The sequence below is a fragment of the Venustampulla echinocandica genome, assembly GCF_003357145.1.
Source record: "Venustampulla echinocandica strain BP 5553 chromosome Unknown scaffold_1, whole genome shotgun sequence".
NCBI lineage: Eukaryota > Fungi > Ascomycota > Leotiomycetes > Helotiales > Pleuroascaceae > Venustampulla > Venustampulla echinocandica.
This window is the reverse complement of record NW_022474206.1, coordinates 1,916,827-1,933,038: the sequence shown is the minus strand read 5'-3', so window position 1 is coordinate 1,933,038 and position 16,212 is coordinate 1,916,827. Positions and strand designations below refer to the sequence as shown.

At 50.2% G+C, this 16,212-nt stretch overlaps 5 protein-coding genes across 5 annotated transcripts; 2 read left to right on the top strand and 3 right to left on the bottom strand.

Annotated features, from left to right (window-relative positions):
- Positions 1-60: 60 nt before the first annotated feature.
- BP5553_03170 (Uncharacterized protein) lies at positions 61-3,266 on the top strand (the record flags this gene model as incomplete). The annotated part of the gene is made up of 3 exons (XM_032011793.1): positions 61-391; positions 442-2,519; positions 2,568-3,266. The coding sequence occupies 3 exons, from the start codon at positions 61-63 to the stop codon at positions 3,264-3,266; spliced, it is 3,108 nt and encodes a 1,035-aa protein (XP_031871486.1).
- Positions 3,267-3,700: 434 nt separating this feature from the next.
- Positions 3,701-10,359, bottom strand: BP5553_03169 (uncharacterized protein; the record flags this gene model as incomplete). The annotated part of the gene is made up of 11 exons (XM_032011792.1): positions 3,701-3,816; positions 3,872-5,581; positions 5,636-6,097; positions 6,328-6,704; positions 7,229-7,972; positions 8,037-8,197; positions 8,300-8,731; positions 8,777-9,185; positions 9,245-9,629; positions 9,679-10,105; positions 10,204-10,359. The coding sequence occupies 11 exons, from the start codon at positions 10,357-10,359 to the stop codon at positions 3,701-3,703; spliced, it is 5,379 nt and encodes a 1,792-aa protein (XP_031871485.1).
- An 844-nt stretch (positions 10,360-11,203) lies between these two features.
- On the top strand, positions 11,204-12,329 carry BP5553_03168 (p-loop containing nucleoside triphosphate hydrolase; the record flags this gene model as incomplete). Its single annotated transcript, XM_032011791.1, has 2 exons — positions 11,204-11,591; positions 11,728-12,329. The coding sequence occupies 2 exons, from the start codon at positions 11,204-11,206 to the stop codon at positions 12,327-12,329; spliced, it is 990 nt and encodes a 329-aa protein (XP_031871484.1).
- Positions 12,330-12,808: 479 nt separating this feature from the next.
- Positions 12,809-14,110, bottom strand: BP5553_03167 (uncharacterized protein; the record flags this gene model as incomplete). The annotated part of the gene is made up of 1 exon (XM_032011790.1): positions 12,809-14,110. One exon carries the CDS (start codon positions 14,108-14,110, stop codon positions 12,809-12,811), a length of 1,302 nt encoding a protein of 433 aa, XP_031871483.1.
- Positions 14,111-14,632: 522 nt separating this feature from the next.
- On the bottom strand, positions 14,633-15,675 carry BP5553_03166 (Uncharacterized protein; the record flags this gene model as incomplete). The annotated part of the gene is made up of 3 exons (XM_032011789.1): positions 14,633-15,339; positions 15,405-15,566; positions 15,618-15,675. The coding sequence occupies 3 exons, from the start codon at positions 15,673-15,675 to the stop codon at positions 14,633-14,635; spliced, it is 927 nt and encodes a 308-aa protein (XP_031871482.1).
- Between the last annotated feature and the right edge of the window lie 537 nt (positions 15,676-16,212).

Below are 16,212 nucleotides of genomic sequence, written 5' to 3'. Positions count from 1 at the left end.
CTCCAATGCCGCTGGTCGCCATCCTCATCCATACATCCCCCATAAAACAGAACAACAAGGATGGCCGATTCCGAGCGCACAGTGCTGGAGCATTACCAGCTCTCAACCCCCTACCCCGTGGAATGGCCAGCAGAGAAGGATACCAGTGATGCATCGGATGAGGAGGATTCTCCCCAAGCCAGACAGAATGGACTCCGGCGATCCAAGTCGAGATATTCTGCTTTGGAACGAGCTGCGAGCGATGGGAAAAGCCTACCTGGCGCACAAAAGACTGGAGACGGCGTGGAGAATCTGGTTCAGAGAGACGAGCCTGATCCTCTGGGGACCACCGATAGCGTGGTGAGGGTATTGCGGCAGCTGGGTCTGCCAGTGCAGGAGGATACTCGATTACGTCGGTATCCCTTCTCTAAACCAACCGACGAATATAGCTGACGGCCCCAGGTAATAGATTCCTCCTGTCATCTACAACCTTCTCCCCGGCGCTTTTCCTCTCCCAGGCCCATTCAACAGCCTCTACGCAGTCTCTTCTGGAGGGCCTCGACAACCTCTCGAGATCAATTGATCAGAAATCTGCATCCCTGAAAGTGCTGGTCGAGTCGAATTTCGAGCGTTTCGTTCGCGCAAAAGCCACCATTGATAATGTATACATGGAAATGAAGTATAGGGGCGACCCCCCTACAACTGCGCGTCCTAGGCCTCATTCACGCCATGCCAGCAGGAACAGCTTCCGGATGAGTAGCGGCAATCAGGCGCCAATGACAGTAGCTCCTCCTGACAACAAGAAGAAAAATGCTCTCACTAAGGAGAGTGAGTACAGCGTTTTGGGAATCAAAAAACCGCTTTTAGATGTGTCTGCAAAAGCAGAAGAGATCTGGGGTCCGGCTCTGGGAGGCCGCGAAAAGGAAGACAACTTGAAGACTTTGTCCATGACTTTTGAACGGCATAAAGAACTCTATGAAGTCAACGGAGCCATTACAGATTGCATCAAACGGAAGGATTATGAAACTCTTGTAGAGGAGTATGGAAAGGCAAAGCGATTTGCAGATGATGCAAGGCGATTGGCAGAGGGTTTAGGGACAACGGCCCCAACAGATCCCCAGTTACATGAGATTCTGCTAGCTGCTCGTGTATGGCATGATGTCGAGGAACAAATCGAAGGTTTTAAGCGGGATATCTGGCGGAAGTTGATTGCTACGCAAGATGTTCCAACGAAGGGCGATGGTGCTTTAAGTGGTCCACAAGACCAGCATTTGGAATTCATAGGTATCTTGCTCGAGTTGGGCGTCACTGATAATCCAATCTGGGTTTGGCTCCTTAGTCGCTATGATCATTTGAAGAACAAGATTACCACAACTTCTGAACGCTCGAAAGTCGAGATTGAAGTGTTTCGAAGGCGGTTGGCGAATGGAGAAAGACCCACGAATCAAGTGGTAGCGTCACATTTACGGTCTCTGTCGCGCCAAACTGCAGAAGACAAACCAGCGACTATAGACTCCGCAGAGGTCATCGAACTTTGGGAGAAGATGGATAGCTACCTGAACAACATGCTTTCCACCCAAGGAATTCTTGGGGAGGTTATGGTATTCTGGCAGACCGTACAGAGTTTCATGGAGGGAAATGCACAGAGGACCTTACCAGTGGGGATAAATGGCGAGTCCCGAAAACACCACAGGCTGTCTGCTCAGGGCACGGTGGAGCTGCAGAAAGGTACGGTTGAATTATTCGACATGATAAGGGAGAGCGTATCTGGATTCTTCGCAGATCCGCCCATTGAAGATATTTCCTCTCTATTTTCGCCTTTGCCACCAACGCCTAATACACCAAAATCCGCTGGCTCGGGAAGTTTTACGCCGACAGGACTTCGAGATCCACGGTTTAATTTTGATCCGAATAACCTACCGCCACCATCACCCAAGAGAGGGGAAGCCTGGGAAAAGTTCGCGTTCTGGCCGCCATGGTCCAATTCCCTGAGCGGCGTCCACTACCTTGCCAAACTCCTTGTCTTGGTTGGGACTGGGGCCAGTGAGATGGCTTCGGTACCACTTATAGCAAATGGAGATGGCGCTGCGATGGAGTGGCTAAGAAGCTTTGTTGGAAGTGCACGTGAGAGATGTGTGACAGCAATCTGTGCGGCATGGAATAAAGATGCCGAGAACATCAAGGTACTTGAAGATTGGAGGCGATCTTCTGAAAGGCGTAACTTGACCAGAATGCCAGCAAATTTCGGGGCATTTGAAAGTGCTGTCCTGCTAGGAATGCAGAAGATTCTGTATATCTCTGAGGCGAAAGTAGGTTCTGCTGCGGTTGTTCTCCCACCGCCGGCGAAGCTGCTGCAGATGGTTCGAAGCCAATTCGTAACAACTCTCTATAAGGCGCTGAGTGGGATGGTTGAGAATGCAGAAAGAGCAGTGCAGAAGCCAGATGACGACTGGATAGCCGAAGCTGATGGCCTAGCAAGCCCTGTTGCAACAATAATTGCAACCAGCATTGGCGCTGGAACCGTGGATGCTAGTGATAGGGTATGGTTTCTCTCATCTTCCAGAGCTATTTTCAGCTAACTCCGATAGAATGTTCGGATGCTCTTGACACTGAGTAATCTTCAAGCTCTACGGATTGACATCGTCCCGAACCTCACGACTCAGTTCGAGAATGCATTCTCGGTGAAATTGACAGATGAATCGAAAACTATCCGCGATGTCCTAGGCCAGATTGATGCTCGCCTCTTCCAGTCTTATACGCGCCCAGCAGTAGAAACTTTGGGCAAGATAATTCGAAGCGGTATATTGGCTTCAGACTGGGCGCCTGCATCCAATGAGAAACCGAGGGAGGTCCGACCGTACGTTTATGAGGCACTTCTCAGCGTTGTCCTTGTCCATACCCAGGTCTCCACCACATCGTCGTCCTTGACTGCTCCGGTCCTTTCCCATCTCTTGGAGCAGGCTTCTCGGGAGCTGCTCGAGGCCTTCAAACAACGGCAACGGTATACCCTACCAGCTCTCATGCAAGCAACACTCGACGTGGAATTTGTAGCTCAGACTCTCAGCCAATATACGACAGACCGAGCAAGCGAGATGCAGAGCCAGATTTACCAGGAGCTAGATAAAGGGACGGACAATGAAGCAAGAACAAAGCTACAGAGCGAACTGCCAGAGATGAGGGCAATTTTGAAGAGGCTACGGGAGGGGAGTAGGAGCGAATTTGCCTGTTTTAAGAAAACCCGCCGCCCGGAGAGAAGGCCTTCTCAGCCTCCACAGAATTTGATATAGAGAGAGGAATAGAAATGCCCTTTAATAGAACTAAAGTCTTAAATCGCGTTATGCATCTAGAAGACTGTATTTTATTTTATTCACGCACTTTAGCACAGCGGATGTCTTCGTTTTCTCAAATGAACCTCAATTCACATAACATACTCAGTTGAAGTGAATGTCTCAAATCGCGTGGAACATTTGAAAGCCATCTTATTAAATATATTTATTTTATTCGTGTTGCAAAGCTATCGTGTGTGGCAAAGTTATCGTGTAGCAAAGTGGCAAAGCGCAATGCGGCTTACCCAGCATACATGGTGGCTGGGGTTAGACCGATGCGTGCAGTCGTGACTGCATCTATCTACTATCGTACAACATTATACATAAAATCATAATTCGTGAAAGCTTCCACCTGTAAAAACCCCCCCTTAACTAGCCATATAACGCCTTTGAACCTATTCTGGATCCGGGATAAGGAGACGTGAGCAGTAGCGAAGTTCATAGCTGCGGGAGTCTGTCTCGTCGAATACGTCGGTATCGCGGCTATCGCGGCGGCTAATGATATCTGCTTCTGTAGATTGCGTTAGTTAATAGCCTGTGTAAGGAGTTATATTCAAAAGACTTACCCTTAAGCTGCAACTTCTCCAAGAACTCCTGCACAGCTGGATCCCGATCACTTGCAATCACGCCATCCTGACCGACAGTAGGGTCCGCGGGGACATGCTTAATGCGCTCCAGCATATTTGTCATGTTGGCGACTTCCCTGGCTTGTCTAGCATACACGTAAGGCTTCTCGGTGAGTGGCCATGTATCCTCGAGATTCTTCTGCCAGCTATCAAAGAACCACGTAGTCCTTTCAAGAGCGTTCATGATGAGGAGTCCGACGATAAGGAGTTCAAATGATCGCTTTGCAGATGCGTTAAGCAGTCTACGCTCCAACATTCCGAGCACAGACGATGCCAACTGTGTAGCCCGCTTCTCAACTGCCTGGTCGAGCTGGGATCGGATAGTGATGTACGTTTGATCGGGCCGGGAGATAACGGTGTCAGTTCCTGAGTTTAGCCCAGGCTTCTCCACGAGCGACCAAACCATCTCATGGTCCATCAACATATGGATGGTGACCCAGAATTCGATGGCGGCGTTAAGCAGGGTATCCGAGACGTGAGGAAGCAGTTCAGTAGCCGTGGCCAGGGTAACTTGCATAAAATGAGATTGCTCGCGCTTAATAAACTCCGGCTGCATACGCTGTGTGTATCCCTTAATCTTGGAGGCGATGTCATCGCTGTCGGTGTCCAATATCAGACGGACGCCGGTGACCAGGTCGCCACCCAGTCCAGGGTCAACGTTGCGCTCTTCCCGAACATGAGTCTCTACAGCATGAAACACTGCAGAGATACCTGTGTCAAGGTGGTGTGATGCTTCAATCTGAATGGCGGATGGTTGCACCTTCATCTGGGTTCTGACCTTTCGTACTTTCTCAGCCCCAATAATAGCGTGCAGGCCCGCCTCGTACATCATACACAGAGTAGCCAGCCGTTTACGTGAACAAGGAGTCTTCCAGATACGGGCAGAGTCGACCTTCTCACACTTGGTGCAAGGCGTACCTTGTGAGCACGGCTTTTTGAGCACTCTGCAACGAAGACATGCTCCGAGCTTCCTAACCTTCTGAACTTCAAGGCGACGGTCGGGTGGAAACTTGGTGCGTGTCTTTTTCTTAATAAGGTGGTTCGTACCAGGCTCGACGCTGAACTCAGAAGTCATCGGCGTGCCGACGGCAGACACTGGGGAACCAGCATTCAGAGGTGAGCCGGCGGAATTCATAGCAAGGGCTGGGTATTTGCTAGCCTGCATATGTTCATTGCTCTGCAGCATAGGGGCATCCGGTGCATGATAAATATTATCACGAGGGGCCTCCATGATCCATGGTCCCTGCGGGTGGTTGCCAACGAAGAGCTCGTTAGACATCAACGACGAACCTCCCTCATTATATTGCCTGAGTGTCTCTTCGAGAGCATGGTCGCCGTATCCACCAGCGGAATGGACACTGATGTTGGTATCGCGATCCAACAGCTGAGGGTCAAGCATTTCGGGGCCGAAATGCGCCGTAGCTGCTTGAGCTATGCTCGTAGCAACGCTGAGATTAGGGGTAGCTGAGCGGGAGTGCGACATATGGGTGTAGTTTCCAGCCTGGAGAGACGTGTTGGTGTTTTGGTATGTAGGAAGGTGGAAGTTGAGATCATCGCTGCTATGAAAGTTTGAATTGGCAGGTTGCAGTGAATCGTAGCTCTGAAGAGAAGGGTCTATCATGTTGACACGAGTTGCCTTTTGATCACCGGCTAATAACAGTTAGTACAGGATGAGCAAATCAACCTGAGTCTGGTGAAACTTACACTTCTTGTTGTTCTGAACGCGCTGTTCGTAGCTAAGCGGTGGATTCTCCAATGTATACTGCTCCTGAAGCATAAGGTGGTTCGCAGGATGGGGATGAGGCTTGGACGAACTGGGGCTGGCTTCCTGTGTGTTCTGAACTGTGACGTCTGCGAGAGTTCGGAGAGGGCCCCAAGCGTTCGAGTCAGGCGGCAGCACAGCAGAAGGACCAGCACCACTCATCTGCATGCCTCCGTTGTTCATGTTCAATTGATTATTTCCATTATCGGGGATGCCACTGATTTCAAGAACAGCGGAACGACGTTCGTCAACCGAAAGAGCATGGCACTTTTTGGTAATGTGCGCGTTGAGAACCTCGTTACGACCCTTGGGAAACTTCTCACCACAGGCCTTGCAAGTGTGAACGTATCGGTTCGAAGAATCGTTCAATTTGGGGCCGCGGTCAAAGTACTTGACGATGAGGGCTGGAGAAAGGTTAAGGTCAGTATAGATCGATCATATCATCGGGTAATGCAAAAGTGTGGAAGAGAGGAAGAGTGGAGGAAGTATGGAAGTGTGAAGGTGAGGAAGTGTGAAAGTGAGGAAGTGTGGAGGCGTAGAGGGGCGGAGGGGTAGAAGGTGAGAGTAGAGGTGTAGAACGCGTCTCGATAGTGATAAATGTAGGAATTGAAATAGAATCAGCAGGAGGACTTACGGTTGGGCTTGCGACCCATCGTGATTGACCTTCCAGATCGCGATCTTGGGGCTTGGAAAGGCGCTTTGCGTTGGTTGTTGTTTGTTTGTGGAGGTAAGAGGGGACGAGGTGGGATGAGGTGGGGGGGATTGAGTTGAGTTGAGTTGAGTTGTGTCGTGCTGAAATCTTCGATGGGGATTGAGGTTGTTGTTTGGGTAAGGAAGTGGGATGAGAGAAGAGGAGAGGAGAGGAAAGCAAATAGATCCGGTTGTAATGTTGTTGTGGTGTTGTTGTGTTTTGGCGGGCAGCGAGATCGAGGTCGCTGTCGCTGTCGCTCGTCGCGGCAGAATCGAGGAGCAGGTGGTGAATTCAAGGTCGGTGAAGCTTTTATGCCAGATCTATTCCTCCATACCGCCTGCAAATGACCGATGTTGGACAAAACTAGGCGGTGAGCTGTTTTTCCCCCAGAGTCGCGGCGCCCGGATCAGCTTAGCGTCATGCGCGCGGGTTGCGGCCCTGCTAGCGCCCGCGTATGGCGTAAGGCTCGCAGTTACAATTACTTTCGTTCTTCGTATGGGGTTGTGCTGTACACTCGAGTCTCGAATATAAGGTAGGTAAGTTAAGGTAGGTAAGGTACGTAGGTAGGATATGTCTGGTTGCTTCAATTCCTTGAGTTTTACTTAACTAAAGGCCACACAGAACGCCAAGATATAGCTTCCCTCCAGGCCTACAGAGTAGCTGAAAGATGCTGAGGAAATTAAATAGGAATGAAGGTTCATTTTATTGTCGAGAGCATGGACCAAACCCGCGTCTCGACGCGTGCTACAATATAAATAGTACAGTACATTTTCCACAAAGCGAGTATCTCGCACTCGATACTATCCTCTCCACTCCACCTGGCATTATAATGATCCTCACTTACATCTTCGCCTTGCCCTCTCCAACTAACTCTGCCGCGGCTCCAGAGATACACAGCTTGCCGGTCTCCTTGACGAATGTCTGGAAAATAACTTTCTTTCCTTCCTTCCACATCTCGGTTACCAGCGTCTGGCCGGGCAACACTGTGCCGACAAATCTCACCTTAATGTTCTTGATCGGTCCGAACTGAGTATAGACAGCCTTGCCCGCGATGCCGAAGAAGCAGAGGCCGTGTAGGATAGGAACCTTGAACCCGCCCATCTTTGCAAATGCAGGGTCGACGTGTAGGGGGTTATAATCTCCGCTTAGGCGATACAGCACAGCTTGTTCTTCCGTGGTTTTCTCCTCAACGATGCAGTCTGGTGCACGCTTTGGTGCTGGGTTGGCAGCTGTGCTGGCACCTCTATCTTGTGGCTTCTTGTTTCCTCCGAACCCGCCAGATCCTCTGATGAAGACGGTGGATTCGTTGTAGAAGACTGGCTTGCCGGTCGCTTGGTTGACTGTCGTGATGCCTGATTTGACAATGGCAGCATTGCCTTTGTCGACAACATCAACAAGTTTGGCGTGGGAGACCAAGGTGGCGTTGGTGGGAATGGGGTAGGAGAGGATTTCGAGGTATTGTTCTCCGTGTAGAAGCATCATGGGGGAGAAGTTGGGGACGATGTCGTCAATGTTATAAGGAGTTTCGGCGGAGAAGAATGGGATCACGCCGAATGTTGGCAGGGCTTGGAAATTTTCGTGTCCCTCGCTGTGTGTCATTGATATTAGCTGCGCCTCCTGGAACAAATTCAGAAGTCTGGGGGGCAACGTACAAAACCAGTGCCAGATCGGTCTTCTTTGCTCCAACACCTAAGTTGTATAGTGCGACATCCCTTTCGTCGTATTTGAACTCGGTGCCCTTACTCTCGGCCTTCATGGCCTTCTCGATATTTGCGAGGATCTCGGGGTTTGAATTGCTAGCAGCATCACCCTTCTATTTGCAAAATTATATGTTAATAAAGTTTTATTTCCAAGTGAGTGTAGCTACATATGTACAGAGGACCACACCAGATGTGATGATAGAGAAGGATCATACCTTGCTCGCACCACCCTTCTTATTTTGCATATTTGCCATAATGCTCTTCAATCCGTCTTGACCATCTTCGGGATGGTCTGCACGTCCATCATCGAAGTTGTTAATTTTCTCCCACTTCTTCAGCACCTCCTCGGGTGTCAATTTGACATCGATAGGGAATCCATGGCCGCCAGTCCGTTGCCATCTTGTTTTTCCAACCCAACCGCTACCAACTTCGTAGAGACCGCCAGTGGGTTGGCTTGGGACCTTATCTGAGCAGAGAGCGACAACCAATGGCGCTATGTACTCTGGCTTGAATGCTTGGACCAGCTCTTCGGGCAAGATGGTTCTGGTCATTGCTGTTCCAGCATTTGGCGCAATTGTATTGACGTAAATGTTGTATTTTGCGCCTTCACGAGCGAGAGCACGGGAGAAACCAAGAATACCGCATTTCTATGTCTGTTAGATTTTGTGCCAAAATGGATGTCAGGGACTTACAGCTGCAGCGTAGTTGGCTTGTCCAAAGTTTCCATAAATACCACTGGTCGAGGTGGTGTTGAGAACACGACCATACTTCTGCTTAAGGAAGTACGGCCACGCAGCCTTGGTGACTTTGTATGTGCCTCTCAAGTGGACCGACATGACCTGGTCCCACATCTTGTCGTCCATGTTGGCAAATGCCTTGTCTCGGAGAATGCCGGCATTGTTAACAATAATATCAATACGGCCAAAAGCGTCAATGGCAGCTTTAACGCATGCGTCTCCGTCTTCGGCTGAAGCCTTGACACCCACTGCCTTGCCGCCGGCTTGGCGGATCTCGTTAACAACATCGTCTGGGTTCATTAGGTCGTTGACAACAACTGCAGCTCCGTACTTGGCGAATGCTAAGCAGTAGCTACGGCCAATGCTAGAAGGAGAGCATGCATTAGTAACCATTCATGATCTACAAGCTGAATGATGACTTACCCAGCGCCACCGCCAGTAACTAAAGCAACTTTGCCCTTGAAATCAAGAGTCTCGCCCTTATCACTGGGGCCCATCTTCATCGACTGTTCAAGCAGTCCCAGGAAATCATTTGTTCCACTTGGGTACTGTGCATTCTTGGGATCGCTAACTTGATCCCACTTCTTCAAAATGGCACCTGGGGTATATGAATCATCCGCCTTCAAGAGCAGACCACTGGAACGCTCCCATCGTAGTTTTGCGATGTGGCCTCCGCCAACTTCATAGATGCATCCGTTTTCTTCCGTATCTTTGTGAGTGAGCACTGCAACTAGGGGAACAACCCATTCCGGCTTGAGGTTTTCCAGAATGTCAGGTGGCATGACGGTTTGTGTCATTCTGCTGGCAGCTGGGGTTTGAATTAGCACACCGTCTACTCTACAGGGAATAGAACATACCAATTGGTGCAATGACGTTGGCGTGGATGTTGTACTTTGCTCCCTCCTTGGCGAGAGTCTCTGTGAATCCGACCATCGCCAACTTGGCGGCCGAATAGTTGGTTTGCCCGAAGCTGCCAAAGAGGCCTGCCGCAGAGGCAGTGTTGATGACTCGGCCATACTTTTGTTTCCGGAAATGCGGCCAAGCAGCTCTGGCACACTTATACGAGCCCTTGACGTGGACGTCGATAATCAAATCCCAGTCCTGGTCAGTCATGTTCTTGAAGCTGATGTCCCGAAGGATACCAGCGTTGTTGATGAGGACATCGATGCGACCGTAGTTTTGGATGGCCGTCTCGATGATCTTGTCGCCATCGGTGACGCTGTTGTAGTTGGCTACCGCCTTGCCGCCAGCGGCTTTGATCTCGTCGACCACGATATCTGCGGCCTTTTGGGGGTCATGGTTAGCAGGGTTTTTTTTTGAGGATAGGGTCGGATTGAGTTCGGGTTGGGGTTGGGATTATAATCAGGACTTGAACAACGCACCCTTGAAGAGTTTCCCTCGCCTTTGAACGAGCCTCCCAAGTCATTGACAACGACACTGGCGCCTCTAGAACCGTAGAAGAGTGCGTATGACTTTCCTAAACCACCTCCTGCTCCTGTGACGACGACCACCTGGCCATCAAAGCGTAAGTCCGACATTGTGAGGGGGTGTTGATATGGTTATGATACGATCGGGAGTATGGAGGGTGCGGTATAGAGGGAGAGGGAGTGAGAGGAAGCTGGTAACAGAGAGCTGTGGCAGATGCTCGGGCTAATAAGTACTGATAAATGGAGGGCAGGAGAGGGCAATAGAGAGAAAGGGAGAGGAGGCCGGTAGCAGAAAGCCGTGGAAGATGTTCGGGCTAATAAGTAGAGGGCAATATACGCTGGACGGTTGACGAGGTTGCCCACATACCTCGGCAACATTTGGACCTATCTTATGACGAGAGGCCCCCAAGTGGCGCCTGCTACCGCAAGATGCCGCCAGCACAGCCGAACACTGTTGTTACTATGAAAATAACCCCACATCAGCACCGACTTGGAAAGCTTATTAGGATTTATTGTGACTTCACATGCAAAATGTTACAGGTAGAGGTAATAACTCGTGTTCACGTGCCTCGCTCCGTTAACATTTTCTGGGGTAAGGTCTGCTATAACGGTGCTACATATATTCCACGTGTGCACAGATATGCCAGTACCATCTGGCTAAGGCACGAGTTAGTTGTTCAGTGATGATGGCTCTTCAAGGTATCTAGGTACCCTTTGTAAATATCGAGTACTCTTACGATTAGACTACGTCTAGTACTTCATCTTCACCACTTATTACTACCGATCTATGCCGAACAGGTGCCGTCCTACGCCTGAGATGCTTTGCAGCCCTATGATTCCAACCCAACATGCCTTTATCAACCCCAATTAGCCTCCTCGTTGCCTCACGCAGGCCGAACCGAAGCCCGAAGCTCCTTATCCCTTCTTTGTGCCCATTGTTGACGTGTCCATGACCATGTCCCCAGATCCGTCGCTGAACCAGCAACCGGGAGTCCCCCCACCTACGACAACTACACCCGCTGGACAACAACACACCCAGCAGAAGCAGAACACAATCATCGACGACAAATCCCCCCATTGTATCCCCTTCATCATCTCCCACCTACATCACCATCTTGCCGACCCCATAAAGGCCAACCGACCTTTCGTTGTCGGCCTCAATGGCATCCAAGGCGCCGGCAAAACGACCCTCGTGTCGGCTCTCGCAGAGAACCTACGAGTGAAGGAGGGGTTGGAGACGCTGGTGCTGAGTATTGATGATTTGTATTTGACAAGGGAAGACCAGGTGAAGCTGGCGAGTGAACATGCAGCGAATAAGCTTGTCCAGTATCGTGGGGAACCAGGTCCGTAGAGTCCCCCCCCCTTTTCCTTCAGCAGTCCCTATGTTTGCCAGGGACTTGCCAACGACGAGGCCGAAATGGAGGAGAACCGCCCCGAGACACAGCGAGAACCACCAAAGGCTAACTGTTCAATCTGCAGGAACCCACGACATGCAACTAGCCCACGCCACCATAACCTCCCTCCTCTCCAACCGCGAAACCAAGATTCCGTCCTACGACAAATCCCTCCACAGCGGCCTAGGCGACCGTCTCCCTCTCTCGCAATGGAAAACCGTAAATGGCCCCTCTCAACCGCCCATCCGCGTAATAGTCCTCGAGGGGTGGTGCGTAGGCTTCCGTTCGTTGCCCCCTTCAACCATTGCCGCGAAACAAGCCTCCCCAACATCTCTCACGCTACAGAACCACAAGTTAGAAGACTTGCTCTTTGTGAATGAGAAATTAAGGGAGTATGATGTTTTGACAGATGCGTTTGATGCGTTTATCCACATTGATGCGGAGGATACGAGGTGGGTTTATGACTGGAGGGAGGAGCAAGAGAGCGCGTTGAGGAGGGAGCGAGGGGTGGGTATGAGTGTTGAGGAGGTGAAGAACTTTGTGGATGCATATTTTCCAGCTTATGAGCTGTTTGTAGAGGGGGTGAGAGATGGCGTTTTGAAGGGTATGGGGCAGGATGGGAAGGCGAGGCAACTAAGGTTGGTGGTCGGGAAGGATAGGAGGGTGAAGCAGGTTCTAGAGATATGACCGCTTCAATGTAAATAACAATGGAGACTGCGGTATTTGGCTTGAAGTTGGCACTAACCCCGAAATTACATGTAAGAATCAGCCATATTTATATATATTGTAACCATCAACGGGCAAGCTGGCGACATGGAAAGAGTTTATGCAAATGGGTATCTTCTTAATGTAGCAAACGCCTTGCAGAGTGCTGATGCCATATGTTGGAGTATCCGTTTTCCGTACCATAATGCTAAGTGCAGCCAGACGCCCACAGCTCCCTTCCCTACAAGCTATAGCCTATACATAGCAACACCATATCCTATTACTATATCACCGCGGCTCACCTGACTACTCTTATACAACATACAGTCATAACTTGCGTAAAAGAGACAATCATATATCTGCGAGCCTTTTCCCTAGCATTTGCCAGACCATACCCGATATTCGATATTCTAACGGCCGGTTCTGAAGAGCGTGATCAAGACAATTCTCGAACAAAGCACCTAGGTCCTCTTACCCCGAAGTACCACCTCGCCGGTATTTTTCATATCCTCCAGCTTATCCTCGTACTTTTGAGTCTTGCTTCTCACTAGATTTTCCCTTGCCTCGTAAACAGCCTCAAATCCTTCCACAACCTTACGCTTCTTCGCTCGCGCCGCCTGGATTTTCTGCATCAACTCGTTCATCCTCTCAAGAATAAGGTCTCCGGCCAGCTCCCATTCGGCCGTCGGCATCTGTTCGAAGACATCACCGTAGGTTGACTCATTCTCATTTAACAAGAAATCCAATTTATCGTCAACAGTAGCTCCCCGGTCTTGTAGTTTTTCGGGCAGATGATGAAGACTATCCCCAGAATTTATGTCCCAACTCTGACGTTTCAGCTCCGCGAAGCTCATGGCTTTTAGGCTCTCATCATCATAATCTGGGCTGGGAATATATGTCCACTGCTGTTGACGGGTTGGGCTTTCAATCCGACCCCCTGGCGACATTTCATCACTGTCTTCAACATACTGGCCCCTTCCAGCTCCTTGCAGTCGAGCAGACTCATCCACATCAGACTCTTCTGAACCCAAACTCTGGTCCCAAATCTCTCTATGCGTGTGATGCAGCTGATGAGGAATAGCCTGAGTCTGAGCTTCAAAACGACCGTTTGAAGAGTGACCCCGCTTCTTGGAAACCCCAGGGTCTGAATGTAATATATGCTCATCGGAGCCTAGGTGAGCATAGAGCTTCGGTAGTGAACTAGGGTGCTGGAAACGGCCGCTGATGCCTGGTGGGTATTGCGGTTTTGGAGCCTCAAGCTGCTCAGCTTTTAGTTGTGACTGGCTCTGCTTGTGATGGAGTCTCGGATGAGCAACTTCTTCAGATGGATACATGGCGTCATTATTCCTTGGGTACATAGGAATGGTCCGGTGGTAGCCATCGAAGCCATCGTCAGCAGCGTCATTCTGTGCGTCAGAATAGCCGTCCTGCTCATAGCCTTGAAACCCTCCTTGCGCTTCGCTCCTGGTGTCTTCAAAACTCGATCCAGCCGTGGTATTAAAAATGTTTCTCTCGTGGGATGGCTCTGGTGTTTTGGACGACGGATACTGAGGATTGGGAAATGTGTTCCGACCATTTGAGGGATTTGAGGTGTAACCAGGATTCGGCGCAGTACTTGGTAAGCTTTGAATAGTAGGAGCCGGGCTGATGCCTCGCCTCGGGTTACTGGGGACTTTGAGGTTCATTGCAGCAGCACGGTTATGTGGTATACCTCCAGGAGGTGTAGAAGTACGTGAATCCACAAAAGTAGTTACACCCGACATATTTGAAATCTTTGTGACAGGAAGTATGGTTGGAGAGTTTCTCGTTACTATTGGGCACTCGACCTAGAGCAGAGAGGTGTCAGTCTATCTTTCGCCAAAGAAAGTAGCTTAGATAGTTAATTATTCGGCCACTAACTGAGTTGCGTCGAATCGATTGTGGAATCCGACTTGCGACTCGAATGTACCAGTGAGCCTCTAGTTTGATGACCAATCAAAGTCCCAAGGGAACACCGGTGGAAGAGCTTAACGTTCTTGGATCACTTTCATAAAATTAGCTGAAATTAGCCGTGAACAGGACTCCATATGGTACGCGTTGCTGACGGGATATTCGTGAATAGTAACACGAAGTTGCCAGTTGAGTGCGGGGAGGGAAATTCGCGGAGGTTGGTGATACGCGCAAACGCGAAGGCACGTGATACACGCATTTGAGCTGGGGCCCCTTGGGGTGGTCGAGGGATCTACTTATTATTACTCCGGTCGGTAGGTAAAGGTACATGGTGATCTATATACATACTATATGCTCTAAGTACAAGTATCTAAATTACTACGCAAAATACCAACATGTATCACAAAGCCCGAATCCGACTTTAGCCCATCAATAAGTTCCTCATCTGGTATCCGCCACACTCTGAACGCCTTGTGGAATTCCTTTAGCCATCCTTCAAACACCTCTGCGGACCGAAGCTGTTGGGCCACAATACATACAGTGGGATTTCCCACATCATCAGCCGTATGTGCTATTCCGTGTCTGAGTTTGCAAGCATCGACGCATGTCTGAACCAACGGCTTAATGAGGTTGTCATTATAGATGCAGTCGCAGGCAATCACAGCTTCAAAGCCGGACTTGCCTTCAAGCGCAGGTGGAATTGTAACTTCATCCGTTTCCCAATCTAGAGTCTGGGTGACAATGTTATTATTGGTCACCTGAGACTTATTGATTGAGGCGGAGCCCTTCTTGGGGTTTGCCATGCGTTTCTGGCCTTTGCTTGCCAAGCGTGGCTTGGCTTGGTGATTCTCCTCGAGATTCTGATTCAAAAGCTTCATCACATATTGCTGATCCGTCAACACGTATGATGCTACATGTGGGCTAAGTGCCAGCCCGATGATCCCTGATATTCCACATCCTAGTTCCAGGAGAGACGAGTTAGGGGCCAAAATGGCGGTTTTGAAGAGCAGATTGGAAGGGGAGGCAATCCAAGAAGCGAACCGCGGGGTGATTTTCCAGACGACTAGAGATACGCATACGCTTTAGCCATAGGATCCTGTCAAGTTCCGATGAGTTGGACGCAAGTACCTGCACCCGTCGTTCCACCTCCTCGGTTGGAGGAAAGTATCGTTGGCGACTGATGGATCACCAGGTCACGGTCGCCGACTGTCAACTCCAGCGTCGTGGCCTTGGAGTCGACAAACCCGAGGTTCTGGGACGGGATGGACTGAGAGAAGAGGAGAAACGACTCTAACGGACGTACTTAGCACGTCTTGGAGAGCTGTTGCTGGAGAGTCTTACCTTCTTCTGGATCGTCGATTTCCTGGCCCAGCCTTGCCAGGAAGGCTTGGAGAGCCATCCAAGGGGCTAATAATAAGACCACTTACCTCTCAAAAGCGCTATGCGGTGCTTCGAACAAACGTTACTTCGTACAACCAACGATAGAACAGCTGAGGCGTGGGTTGTCACTTGACGCTATTGCCCAGTCCCGAGTCCAGACTCCATTCCAGCCTCGCGACTAGTGGCGGCGAGAAGACCCTGCACAGGATCTGCAGACACCGCACGGAGTACGAGGTACCGGGAGTGTACAGACAGAGTCACAGACGAGCACCTAGTACTTCGTACCACCGCACGTACTTGTGCTCGAGTATGTAGTGCTAACTGAACGAATCGCTGGCGAAAGGTTTTTTCAAGGCGTAAATTGCGGTACGCAAATATGCTCTCGAAATATGATATTATGAAGTGTGCGAGGAGACCACTCGAGGAGGAGGACGAGGCGTGCGGACTCTACGGAGTGTTTGTACCGAAACACCAATATCCTCGGACGCCGGACTGAGGATGGTGGAGAGTCTAAGATTCCGTACGACTCCCAGGAGCCGCCCAGAAGCCTCGGCGC